This window comes from Salminus brasiliensis, chromosome 5 (assembly GCF_030463535.1).
Source record: "Salminus brasiliensis chromosome 5, fSalBra1.hap2, whole genome shotgun sequence".
Classification (NCBI taxonomy): domain Eukaryota; kingdom Metazoa; phylum Chordata; class Actinopteri; order Characiformes; family Bryconidae; genus Salminus; species Salminus brasiliensis.
Window position 1 is genome coordinate 35,470,632 of NC_132882.1, and position 13,983 is coordinate 35,484,614.

General features: G+C 42.3%; 2 protein-coding genes across 2 annotated transcripts; both read left to right on the plus strand.

Moving 5' to 3' along the window:
• Positions 1-2,315: 2,315 nt before the first annotated feature.
• LOC140556617 (testis-specific serine/threonine-protein kinase 6-like) lies at positions 2,316-3,113 on the plus strand (the record flags this gene model as incomplete). The annotated part of the gene is made up of 1 exon (XM_072680698.1): positions 2,316-3,113. A coding segment is annotated over one exon (798 nt), but the record flags the coding sequence as incomplete, so codon positions are not given.
• A 3,626-nt stretch (positions 3,114-6,739) lies between these two features.
• On the plus strand, positions 6,740-13,118 carry LOC140556618 (serine/threonine-protein kinase pim-1-like). Its single transcript, XM_072680699.1, has 6 exons — positions 6,740-6,764; positions 11,651-11,745; positions 11,839-11,889; positions 12,012-12,387; positions 12,559-12,735; positions 13,012-13,118. The coding sequence occupies exons 1-6, from the start codon at positions 6,740-6,742 to the stop codon at positions 13,116-13,118; spliced, it is 831 nt and encodes a 276-aa protein (XP_072536800.1).
• The last annotated feature ends 865 nt before the right edge of the window (positions 13,119-13,983 follow it).

Consider the following 13,983-nt stretch of genomic DNA (forward strand, 5'->3'; position numbering starts at 1 on the left):
ATAATAAAAAGCACAGTTTTACTTTTACACCTTTTACTTTACGTTTTTCAGATTCAATGTTAAATATATAAACAAATTCCTAAATAAAATAAAAACTCAGATACAGAAAAGCTCATTTGTGTTTATTTACATTTGGGTTTTAGGCTGTGGCCAATCGACTGTGGTGAGAAGCAGTTTGACCAATGGTTGATGTAGACGCCCGTACATGTAGAATGCTCAGCTCATTTATGCACCATTATTTGGGAAATCTCTTGTTTTAACAAGTAGCTTGAGACCCTGAATCAGTGCTTCTGCTATAAAGCTCTGGGAATCCTGTCATTCAGACCTGATCTGAACTTCAGTATGAGTGAGGGTTCATTCAGCAGACCTGGCTGTGTTCAATCAGCTCAGTCTGATTAGCACTGCAGTTTGGGTTATGTGCTGCTGAAGTAACTGAAGGGGCAAATACGTTTTCACAGGGCTGATCTGCATGCAAAATACATTTGTTGTGTAACATTTTGATGGAAGTTCTAAAAAAAATTGCTGCAAATCTGCAGTAACAGAGAACCACCAGAGGGGGCAGTACTTTTGCACAGCACTGTGTGTACAGTCAATGAAGGACACACAGCTCTGCTTCTCAGAACACTGTAGAGTGCCCAGGCTCCACCCTCCATTGTGACGTCATCGATGATGTCACGGAATCGGAACACCTATAAAAGGCAGGTTGTCCCTCATTGGCTCAGTTACGATTCAGCAGCTCGCGAGACAGTTGATTCCTACGGTACTATTGGTGCGGACATCATTTGGTGGACACTTATCTAGATCCTTATTATCTAGAACCTAGAAACAGATTCTACACCTGCTTCTCTCGCACAGAGGACGAGGTAAGAACCATTTATTAATTACTGATTACAACACCGAACCGCTCAAGCCAAAAGAAGGCTGACGTCACATTATGCTAATGAGTGTGTGAGCTAATAAATGTGTTGTGAGCAGAGAGCTCCTCCATCAGAACCTCAAATGCAGGTCCGAAAAGACTGTGATCAGAACCACTTTTTTTGTGTGTTTATCCCTCTTTCTATGGAACAGAACCCCTTCTGTATTAGAACATGACAATTGTGGGAGTTGGGGAGTTGAGGATGATGAGGTGGGATGGTGAAAAGTCAACATCCTGACCTCACTAACACTCTTGTTGCTGAATGCAATCAAATCCACACAGCAGTGCTCCTCCAAAGTCTGAACAGTAGAGACTGTTACTCCGACTTCTTTAATACCCTTAATTTCAGAAGAAGCAATGAGCAGCTGTCCCAATACTTTTGTCAATACAGTGTATATTGTACATACACTTCTGAGAGATTAGAGATTAGAGATTAGAGATTAGAGATTTTGGTCAGATGATGCCTTTTTTGACACAGATCTGCCTTTAGGGGGCGATACACTAAAAAACACTTAAATTCTCTAAAAGCCTTTCTTCTAATGTAACGCTGTGTTCAGTTTCTGGGTTTAACAGTTTTGTAATTAGATATGTAAGAAAGTGCTCTCCCAGTCCAGTGGTTTGACTTATTTGTTTAATATCTACAGCTTATTATTCCAAGGTCAAAAGGTCAATCTGTGCAAAACTCAAATCAAATTATTCTTCAGAAGGGCCTCTGATCAATAATCATACATATGGAGACCTTCTGATCAGCTCTGCCCCCCTATTACTGATCGTTGTCTGTTAGAAGTTCTCGAAAAGGTCTCCCAAAGAGTTGCCTGTGCTTGAACCCTGTAATCGCCACTCACAGCTATATTTTCCCCCTCCCTCCAACCAATTAACTAATCGACCCTGCTGATTGGCTGACACTAACATTCCATGAGATTTTATAGGATCATTTAGAGAGACAGAATGACATTGTCTAACCACTTTGAACGAGGGTCACTGGTTCAAACCCTGGGTCATGCTCCTTGCCATCAGCAGCCAGAGGCTGAGAGAGCGCAATTGGCCTCATTCTCTCCAGGTGGGTACATGGGCAGCATGGGCTTCTGCTAGCCACAGCATCAGTTCTGGGTACCCAGCGCTTTCCTCCGAGCGCGCTGGTTGCTGGGTGATGTTGCATCAGTTTGAAAAGAGGCAGTGGCTGGTTGTGCATGTGTCAGAGGAGGCAATGTGCCAGTCCTCACTTGCCCAGTGTTAGGACCATTACATGTAATAGGGGAGGAGAGCTAATGAGTGTCAAGGATTAAGATCAATCCCTAATCAAGACTAAATAAACTTCATTCCAGCAGGAATTCACAGGGGGAATCGGTCCTCACACCTCCTCTACCTTCTCTAACTGTCAATTCTACATTCTGTTTGCAGGGAAAACATGGAAACTGATGACATTCTGACATTTTTTGGGTACGACGTGTTGAGCGTCATCGGTGAAGGGACTTACGGCACAGTTAAGCTGGCCTCATCTGAAAGGCACCCAAACCAGGTGGCCATCAAAATAATGGACTATGAGGCACAATCCCAGGAACTCACCATTCTTAGAAGAGTAAAGCACCCTCACATCATTCAGGTGCATGAAATTATTGAGATGCAGGAACGTGTGTACATTGTGATGGAGGCTGCTGCCACAGATCTCCTTCATCATATTGTTGAGACTGGCCCTATCCCCACTGACCAGGCCAAAACGTGGTTCTCCCAGCTACTCAGCGCGGTGGACTTCCTGCACCAGCAGGACATCGTCCATCGAGACCTCAAATTAAATAATGTTCTGCTGACCTTTGATGGTCAAATCAAACTGGCCGACTTTGGATTAGGATGCTTCTCAAGAGGCTTCCCTGACCTATGCAAGACATTGTGTGGAAATCCTTACTACTGTGCACCTGAGATAAACATGCGTCAGAGGTATGATCCAAAGAAGAGCGATGTGTGGAGCCTTGGTGTGATTTATTATGCCATGGTTACTGCGTCCTTGCCCTTCTACGACTCTATGAAGGCTATGATCCCAATTCTCCAGCGAAGACCCTTGGAGTATTCAGAGGAGGTTGCAGTGGAGGAACCCTGCAAAGCCTTCATCTCCTACATGCTGCAGAAAGATCCTGTCACTCGGCCTTCTGTGAAAGAGGTGGTTCGGCACCCCTGGCTAAAATCAAGGCAAGAACTTTAAGTTGAATGTTGTATTGGATATTAAGTCCAAGCTCCATGTTTATATACACTTAATCATGTACCAAATGTTTGTGGACACCAATTATAATGAAATCATTCAGCAACTTTAAGTTACACACACACAGCTTGTCTAGTCAGTTTAGAGAAGTACCGCCACCAGAATAGGACTCTCTGGAGCAGATAAACATAAACGTATTGGCATCATGCTGCCTAATGCCAGGATAGAGCTGCCCCCCCCCCCCCCCCTGTGCTCTCTGGAATGATGGTGGTGCTTCACCCAGTGCTTTTGGGATGAGTTGGGGAGTTGGGGATGACGAGGTGGGGTGGTGATCATCATCCAACATCCTGACCTCACTAACTAACGCTCTTGTGGTTCAATGCAATCAAATCCTCAAAGCAATGCTCCTGCCAAAATCTAGTAGAAAACCTTCTTCTCTGGACAGTGAGACAGTTACTCCAAGAAAGACAGGATAAACTCTTTTTCATAGCCTTGATTTTAGTAGAAACAATGAATGATCAGGTGTCCCAATACATTTGTCCATGTAGAGTAGATAAAGTACAGTGTCAGCTCACTAACAATAAGTACATTTCTCTGTTGCTTCTCTACCATCACCAGAGTTATCGGCAGGTTTTTAGTGGTACCCGTTGATGAAGAGGATGGGGGAAGCTGCTCTCATCAAGAGGTCCTCCCGCTCCAGGAGGACGACTGCAGTGGAAGCGTAGAGGTTGTGGGGGAGAAGATTGGCTGCTTCAGCTGTGCTTCACTTAAGAAGGCAGCTCAAACCTATGTTGTAGCACCGATCCTCAGAGCTTCTCAAGCAGTTCGAAGAAGAATTAGGAAGTTCTTCAAAAGGACGTCCATGGTGCACGACTTCTCCTCTTCTCAAGAGGGTGCTCATCATTCTGCTGCCTCTAGAGAAGCTCCTGCTTCTTCGTGTTCTGAGCAGAGACGCGAGGATGGGACTCCAGACCAGCCAACGATGAGGCAGGGAAACAGGAGGCTGAGATTCCCCAAGTTTAAGGTATGTAAGTCGAGTGTTGAGAGATTGTGATGGTCCAAAATTTTCAGTTTCAGTTGGTCAATCTTTGTCCTTTTGTTCCTCCAACAGATCCTGAAGAAGCCGAACAGGGTTCACCCCCTGTAGACATCGAGCACGGCTCCTGGTAACGATAACCTTCTGGCTGGGTCCGGCTTTGAAGGGAATGTCCCGCTCCATGGGCTGGTAGAGGAAGCATGACCTGTTCTCCCTCAGCCCACAGTGATGCAGGAAACCAGGAGCCCTTCAGGAGTTCTGATGGGAAGGATCCATTTCAGGGTGAAGTCTCGCTCCATGGGCCATTGGTGGAGGACCCTCTTCTCCCAAGGTCTACAGTGATGCAGGAAACCAGGAGCCCTACAGGATGCTTCAGCTCCCCTTCAGATTACTTAGTCTGAGATGAGGTATTTGAAATTTGAAAATCACTGGAAATTTTCTTATGTTATTCTTATGTTAATTGTTATCATGTTGTTCTTCCATCAGACCCAGAAGACAGGAAGAGTGAACCTCTTGTAGCCAGTCTTTAGTACTGGAACCCCAGTCAGCAGTTTTTCAGCAGCTTCAGGTCCTCTCAAGACCCAGTGCAGCTACCAGCCAGCCTTCACTCCCCCCACGCCTCGCTCCCACATCACTCCCATCTCTCCATTATTTCCCTCCTCAGCTGTTATTCTCCCGCTTTCTCCTTCTCTGTTCTGCTCTCCGGTGTCGACCTGAGGAGGATGGGTTCCTCTTTTTTCGCCACTGTCGCTCCTGGCTTGCTCTAAAGAGGCTCAGACCCGGCTTTCTGTTTAATACTGAATTTAATACTGATTACGTAATTTGTAATATTAAATAATTGCTTTAGAGTATAGATTTAATGAAAGAGCGTCTTTGAGTAAGACGTGTCAGTCCAAAGGGTGCGCTAATGTATTCACACTGTTCTCTCTGTGTCCTTTAGAGATCTACTGAGGTCTTACGGCCATACCGACTGAAAATGTTGTGACGTGTTATAAATAAGCAGATAGCGAGCGAACCTCAGCGGCTCAGAATCGCCCTGGGGAGGGCGCAATACAGAGGGGCTGACACCTTCAATGATTTTGAGCGGGTCTTACATGCTTTAACTTCATCCATACTTGATTACTGTAATGGGCTTCACGCTGGTGTCGGTCAGGCCTCCATCGCACAGCTACAGTTAAAACACTGCTGCTGGTCTTTTAACAAGAACACGTTATCTAGAACACATCTCGCCCATATTTGTTTTAGGATTGATTTTAAGATTTTGCTCTTTGTTTATAAGTCATTGAACGATTTAGCTCCACCTCTCTCTCTGAGCTTTTGTAGCCATTCGTTCCATCAAGGTCACTTAGATCTGCTGACCAGCTCCTTCTGGTGGTCCCTAAATCCAGGCTGAGGCTCTAAACTATACCTAAACTATAAAATGAGTTGCCACCACATGTCAGGCGAGCCCCAACACTGCAATTTTTAAAATCCCGTCTCAAATCTCATTTTTTATTCTTAGGCCTTTTAATGTAGTTGAGAGTTAATGTTGTGTTTTTGGTTTGGTTTGTTTTATGTTTGTCTTCCCCGTTTATTAATTTACTATTACTTTAATCAGCATTAGTTCTTTTAAAATTTACTTTATAAAAAAATTTGACATTGACAGATTCAGCTTCCGTCTATGTAGTCATAATTTGCTAGATCAGATTGTGTCTTTAGCTTATGATGATTTGGAAGAAGACTGTAAGAGCGGGGGTGTGTGTGGGGGGGGTGGAGTTCAGGTTGCTCCTTCTACATTGTGGAAGGAAGCCAAGTCCCACCTCTGATTAGTGGAGCCAGGAATGATGACAGAGTTACAGGGGAGGTGATTGGGTGGGGCAGGGTTGCGCAGATTTGTAGACATAGAGATGGAAGAGGTGAAGTTTATAGGAGGTCTGATTAGGGAGGAGGGGCTTCATGCATGTTGCTCCTCCCACTTTTCACTGTTTTAGGAGAAAACACCCTGAGTCATGGTTTTCCCAACACCACCCAACAGCTACACTACTCTTTTTTCTGTTTAAATCTTAATATTTCATTTAATAAACTTTAAAAAGCTGAGGACAGAAAACTTCCCCCAATTAAAGAATCACATATATGTAGATGTAGGTGACAACACCACCAGAAACTCCCAATGCATGTTTAACACCAGAAGAAGAAAATGGGTGTGACTACACAGGTGATAAAAAAGACTGTCCAAACAAAGAAACAACCTTTCTGAGTTTATCCAGCCAGGTAAACAAACACCCAACAGAGAGAACCAACAGAACTCTCTCTGAGTTTATCCAGCCAGGTAAACAAACACCCAACAGAGAGAACCAACAGAACTCTCTCTGAGTTTATCCAGCCAGGTAAACACTCAACAGAGAGAACCAACAGAACTTTCTGAGTTTCTCCAGCCAGGTAAACAAACACCCAACAGAGAGAACCAACAGAACTTTCTGAGTTTATCCAGCCAGGTAAACACCCAACAAAGAGAACCAAAGGGCCTAACTCTAATCACCTTAGAACCCTTTAGAATTTCAGCTGGACATCTAATCAGTGTTTCCACAGCTACTTTCTTCAAATCAAGCTTGCAATGGGTAGTCACGACCTGGACAAAGGTAAAGCAAACATTTCCTTTACTTGCAACTGTGAACTTTTCCTAAACCAGAAGCGAGAAAGACGAGCATTCCCAGAAGCTGTACCTGGCACATCAAGGAATGGTGAACATTTCCTCGAATCAGCTGAGGACGACAACCACTGGATATTTGAGAAAATCTCTGTCACGTGTGACTGAACTTTAACATCTGGGCATAGTTTAGCGAAAGAATCATTAATCCTAAAGTTGAAGTGCTGTTAGACCCTGCAGACTCAGATCTGTGAGCGCAGGTTCTTTGCATGCAACCTCTCTGAAATACAGCCACATTAGCAATTAGTTTATTAAAGTTAAGTGGTAGTTCCAAATCATACTGCATCTAAATTACATGTATTTAACTATTGAGGTGTTCTTGGAAGGACTTCTCTTGGAAAGGAGACTCGTGATCACCGTGGAGAGAGCCCGCCAATTCAGGGTGCCCCTCTGCTCTCTCCCTAGACAGAGGAACACCTTGTGTTTTATACCCTATTACACGTCATATGTTGTTGTACTGCTCCCATATGCAGGATGTCAGTATCTTATCCATAAGGAATAAAAAATCAGCCCCCACCACTGTGTAACGTACATGGTCTACATGCTAAAGACACAGCTGACCCCTTAACATTCCTGTCACGTACACTGGAAAGTATGTCCAGTCTAAACAACAGCCTATATTTACTTAATTCATGTATAGTTTATTAAATTAGGCCTGGGAATGGATCTCGCTCTCCTTTCCCAGGTCTAGGCCATGGGCCTCACTATATTATTCCTCAACTTCATACCATTTCCTCAGGTCTATGAACATTTGCATAGCTAATGAATATACTACATGCTGCCCCCCTTTTGAACCTCATCAGAGGCTCAAGCAAATAGAAGAGTAACATACACATGGTTGCATGTGTATCTGAACAACAATTCCTTCAATGTGTGCCTTCTTCAGCACCAAATTTACAGAGTGTGAGAGCAAAAACCTGCCAGGCAGCTATCTTACCTTAAATGTCCCTCAATCACTCAAGACAGGAAAAACTCTCTCACGGTACCTCTGCCCTCGGCGACCACATGCTGTACTTCATGCCAATGTAAAAAGAAGAAATGTCTTACCGATGTATATAGTGAATATGGAAGCCTACAGGTATGAGTAAAATACATGTGGAACCTCACTGAACAATCGGACCTTCCAATACACCTGTCCCTGCCTGCCATCACTACCCCTAGTGTCGAGAAAAGAACAAAACCCCTGAGGTCACACTGTACTTACTCAATAATAAAATACATTTTATTACATACATCTTACAACTTGTTTACAATAATCAAGGATATAATAATATAATAAACAATGGGTTATACATATAAAAACTACCATGTCTCCATTTAATGTATTTAAGGTACATATGACAAGTTTAAAATGTGTCACACTGCAATGCCTCAGCAGCGGTGTTCCTTGATGTAGTAATGATATGGTGAGTCTGGATGGATGCCTTTACAATGTCCTTGTTCAAAAGGTCTTCAGATCTCCAGATTTGTATTGTCTATCAATGTCTGACCTCTTCTGCAGCTTGGGATCTCTGAACACCAGTCACCTCACAGTGGTATTCCCCACAGCTAGTCTGGAGGGAAAAATAGAAAAGAACAGCCAATATCTTTCCTTCAAAACATCAAATGCAAATGACACAATAGTATTATACTGTATTATTATACTGTATTATACAAAACAACAACATTATTATACTGTCAAACTGTTACTACTCATTTTCACAATGCGGTTCTTTAGAACACCCTTCATTTTCTCACAAATTCCCTGACTTTGCGGATGATACACTGCCCCAAGACGTGGTTTAATTAATTTCACTGTCTTATCCACAAACTCCTTCCCATTATCTGAGGATATGCGATCTGGAAGTCCCCACCTGCTTATGACTTCTCTGCACAGAAACTTGGCAATGGAATATGCATCTTTCCATTTGGTTGGACAGGCCTCTGGCAATCTTGAAAATCGCTCCACCATGACTAACATATATCTTACCTCCTATTGGTTTTATCATGTCAACAAAGTCCACTACTAACCCACGCATAGGACCCCGTGGAGTTTGGATGTGATCAGGTGGAACCATTACACTCCTTCGAAAATTATTCTTCAAGCTAACTGTGCATCTACCAACGACGTAGTCTATCTGCTCAAGCAAATATGGTGCCCAAAACCCAGTAAAGTAAAGCACCTGCATTACTTTAATTACATCTAGATTAAGAGTCCCCTCCACTGGCCATGGTTGGTCAATGTCAGGCCAACGCTTGACATTTCTCTGATGTCTTAGTTTATTAGTAGTATTAGTAGTAAATTATTTTTTCTTAACCACATTAACAGGAGTTATTCCTTTTGAAGCGTTTGTACCCATAGTTTGCATAATAATAGCCTCTCATGTTATTTGAGTGTGAAAAAAGATTACTTAAAATTGCTGAAGTTACTACCCTGTCACTGTCTACTTTGAATTAAACTATATTTATTTGTTTGTTTATTATAAGTTACTTGTAATTAAATGAGTTATTGATATTAACTGAGGTTTGCCAGAACAGCCCAGACCTCAATCTATTCTATCATAAATGAACTTTGTGTAAGGTAAATGCCAAACATCAGTGATACTAGTAAAAGCAACACTACCATTCTAATGGTCTGTTATACACCCTGAACAATTTACATAACAGTTTACACTGGGTCTAATATTCATTTAGACTTAACACACTCACAAAGCACAATCAGCACTCCAAGCAACACACTCACTGACACAGCACACCAAAAAGTCATCACAGCCATCATATAGTGCTTCTTGCCAACTGTCTTCGGGATCAATAACAGTCTATCCTTTCAACATAAGCCATACCAGGAACACCACTAGACCCAATCAGCACAGAGAAAACCCATTAGACATCTTTTCCCCCATGCAAACACAACCAACCATTCTGCTCTTACTATCTTCTAGTCATCTTTTCATGAACACATATTTAACAATACTAATATTATTATTCTAATATATATTTTCTCATATGACATTACAACCAAACTCTTAACCAAACTCTTTTTTTTCCCTCATGGGGAAAAAATCATACTCCGCCCCTGCATATCCTATCATTAGCAATTCATTACACATCTGGCGCTCAGCCACGCCTTAGCCATTGCAAACACAGAGAGCCGCACACACACATACATACTACTAAAACTCCTTTATTAACTGCTTGCCATTATAAAATTATATACATACACAAAGTGTATTATGTTAAATACACTCAAATTATAAGTATCATATTATATCAACATTCTACAATCATTGTTAATATCATCTAATCCATCTCAAACATTCAAATACCAGAGACTATTCTCCTACAGTGGCTAACAACAACACTTATATCAACCATATAAAGACTTTCCTTCACATAAGGCATAAAGTTAGTAACACACCTTCTATATATAACTATCTGAACCTAGTCAAATCTGTCTCTCAGGTGGTAGGTTGGAATTACACTATAAAACCCACATTCCAGGATCCATACGACAACCACAGGACTTATTAACAGTATTCTTGTACTGCATGTGACCTGGTGCCAATATGGGCTGCTTTAGTGGTTTATGAAGATTTACCCTTACCTATCTCCCTCTCTGACATCCAGACAGGGCTCATTCATTTTCCTATACCTCATTCCAACCCACACACCTGAGAAACCTATTTCTTTAACACTGCTATTCTACAATCATCACCACTTAACTCTATTTACTGGATCCATCTATCTATGATCTCTTGTATCACCCCTGTACATCTCTTCTATCACCTTCTATCACACAGTTCCACTGCTCCACAGCTCAATGCTGGGGGGTTTTACACCCCTCTAGCCCACACCTGGCATTAGGCATGGTGTACAACACAAGACATTATTGTTTATCTGTCCTAATTTGTTTATCAGTATTTCTCTACAGGGACAAGATAAGCTGTGTGTGTGCATTTGCACATCTGTGTCAGCAATGGGTGCTCTATCTTTCTCTCTCTCTCTCACACACACACACACACACACACACACACACACACTTCTATACATACATATAGAGTATACATGGCCCATGTATAGATTTCAGTACATAACCGTGGCAACAAGCTCATTATGATGTCACAATAAATGAGGGTAGTGATGCAGAACTGCAAAACTGTACAACTTAAAAGTTGGTCATTTCTGTTGAGTTCAATGAACGAAAACACTCAGAAAACGATGGAGCAGCGCTCTAAACATACAGGTCAGTCCATACACTCCTGCTGAAGTTTTACTTATTAGAGCTGCTTTTGTTTTAAGGACACTTTTGAATCTGATATGAGACTTTAGTGAAGGGCCAAAAATGCTCTTTACTTAGCAACGTTGTTTATGGACACTAGTGCAGTTATAGCACATTTATACAGCACTTTACCGTAAGAAAATAGTATATCAATGTTATGTACCTGTCTAGTATTACCATTAGCAAAAATATACTATATACCATATATAATGAAATTCCATTAAAAATACAAATCCTGTACACAGATGGTGGTGGAAGAAAAAGGAAAAGGACAGAGGTGGAATCCAGCCGCAGTGTTCTGGGAAGAACAAGTCCAGTTCCTAATACTGAAGCCTCTACCAGGAAGAAGAAGAAAGGGACCGTAAACTGTCCCACCAAGCCAGGTCAGTTCATTGGTCAGACCTGAAGAAGGTCCTGTGTATATAAGTGAACCTTTAATTATCCAAGTTTACATGATGTAAATTCCACTGCCCCCTGCACAGCAGGTGATGTTAATAGATAAACTCATGATAAATAATCTAAAGAGAGCTAATACTCATGTTCACCACTATTTTCCACAGATACCTTTGATGATTTATATATTTTTGGAAGGAAACTGGGCGAAGGAGGCTTTGGAACAGTCTTCGCGGGAACACGTCTCTCCGATCTCCTACAGGTTGTTACCTCAGTCTCTCCATTACTTCATTATCTCCTCTATTGTCTTTTCAGTCCCCATAATCCTAATACCTTGTATTATCCTTGTGTGCAGGTGGCCATTAAATTTGTCACAAAACAGGAAGGTGATCTATACGTCCAAAGTGTAAGTGTACCTAGAACCCAGTTTCCCTTTAAAACCTGTCCATAAATCATACTAGTAGTAACACAGAACTGGATTTCACATGATCAGTTCTCATTATCTGATCTCACAATGTTTTCCTGCAGCCTGATGATTCCATGTCCGTGCCTGCTGAAGTGGCTCTCATGCAGACGATGAGTGAGCCACCCGTTAGCAATATTATAAAGCTCATCGACTGGTTTGATGAGCCTGAGCGCTACATTTTAATCCTTGAGCGTCCTCACCCCTGCATGGACTTGGATGCCTTCATTGACAACTTTGGAGGTTCCATCACTGAAGACATGGCCAGAGACTTAATGGTCCAGGCAGTTGGGGCGGCAAAAAAATGCCACAAGCGAGGTGTCCTGCACCGGGACATCAAAACAGAGAACTTCCTCATCAACACGGACACCTCGGAGCTAAAGCTCATTGATTTTGGCTGTGGTGACTGGGTCAGGAAGGCTGGACATACTGATTACGCAGGTACATTTGAGTTTAGGGCACTGAAATCACTACAAAATTCACACATTTCTTACAAAATGAGGATCCTCAGAGGAGCCTGATGTCCCATAGCCACTTGAGCTGTTAAATGAAGATAGAAATGAAGATCTGTGCTCAGCTCTCCTTATTTCTCTTCCTCTGTTATGTTCTCAGGCACCTTGGAATACTGGCCTCCAGAATTCCTCCTAAAGCGGAGTTACCACGCCAGGCCTGCAACAGTGTGGTCGTTAGGAGTCCTTCTGTACAGGATGGTGTGTGGATTCCTGCCCTTTAGAAACGGCCTGGATATCCTCGAGGGGCTTCTGTGCTTTGAGGACGGCCTATCCACTGGTAAGATAAATGGGAGCATCTTGGTAAACAAGAAGAAAACAGACACATATCTAAGTGTAAGATACAGAAATCAGAAACTAGATCTGTAGTTGGGAGAATATGCAGAACTAAAGCTGAAGGATTGCAGTACATACCAGGTGTCCCCAAATGTAGAAGTTCAGATCTGTGTATTTAGCATGGTAGTCTTTTTGAAATGTAGAGATCATTAAAAGAAAAGAAAAGATAAACGTCATGCTGAAGCATCTTTCTCTCATCCAATCCCATCACTCTACACAGAATGCTGCAATCTGATTAGCTGGTGCCTGCAGTACAAACCATCCAGGAGGCCTACTTTTCAGCAGATCTTGCAGCACAGTTGGTTCCAATGCAACGAGTCAGCCTAGGATCAGGTTAGCCAGGGAGGAAAGGAAGTTAATGCTAAGAGAAGAAGCAGTACAAGCTAAAATATGTCTTTTGGTGATAGAGAGGAGCTGATAGTGTGATATTAGTACATGCTCCTAACTTTCTAGAAATATCAATTAACATGAAAAAAATCTCAGCATTGCAAATCTTAAGGAGTGCATCTGTATCTAATGCATATTGTTTGCTTTGTTTCAGGCTGTGGAAAGAGAATCCTGTGGTGGCCTGCTGAGACAGATCACAATATAACACAAATAACACAAATGTGGCACAGTCTGTGACCCATTGAGTGAACAAGCTAGTGTGAGGTGTAGGGATTAGAATAGAAGTGAGTGTGAGGTGTAGAAGCAAGTGTAAAAGGTAGTGTTAGGTGTAGTAGTAAGTGTAGAACCTAGAATGAGGTGTAGTAGGGAGTGTAAAAGCTAGTGTGAGGTGTAGTAGGGAGTGTAGAAGCTAGTCTGAGGTGCAGGGATTAGTGTAGAAGTTAGGTTGAGGTGTAGGAGTGAGTGTAGGAGCTAGGGTAAGATGTAGAAGTGAGTGTAGAAGCTAGGGTGAGGTGTAGAAGCTAGTTTGAGGTGTAGGAGTAAATGTAGAAGCTAGTGTGATGTGTAGGTAGTAGTGTAGAAGTGAGTGTAGAAGCTGGTGTGATGTGTAGGTAGTAGTGTAGAAGTGAGGGTAGAAGCTAGTGTGAGGTGTAGGTAGTAGTATAGAAGTGAGTGTAGATACTAGGGTGAGGCCTCCATCAGATCAAAGGAGGTAAGCAGTCAGAAAAGCTTGGCTTTGTTCATCAAGAAAATAAACTCTGAAACGTTGCAGCTCTTGTCATTTACTTGTATCACCATGCTAACG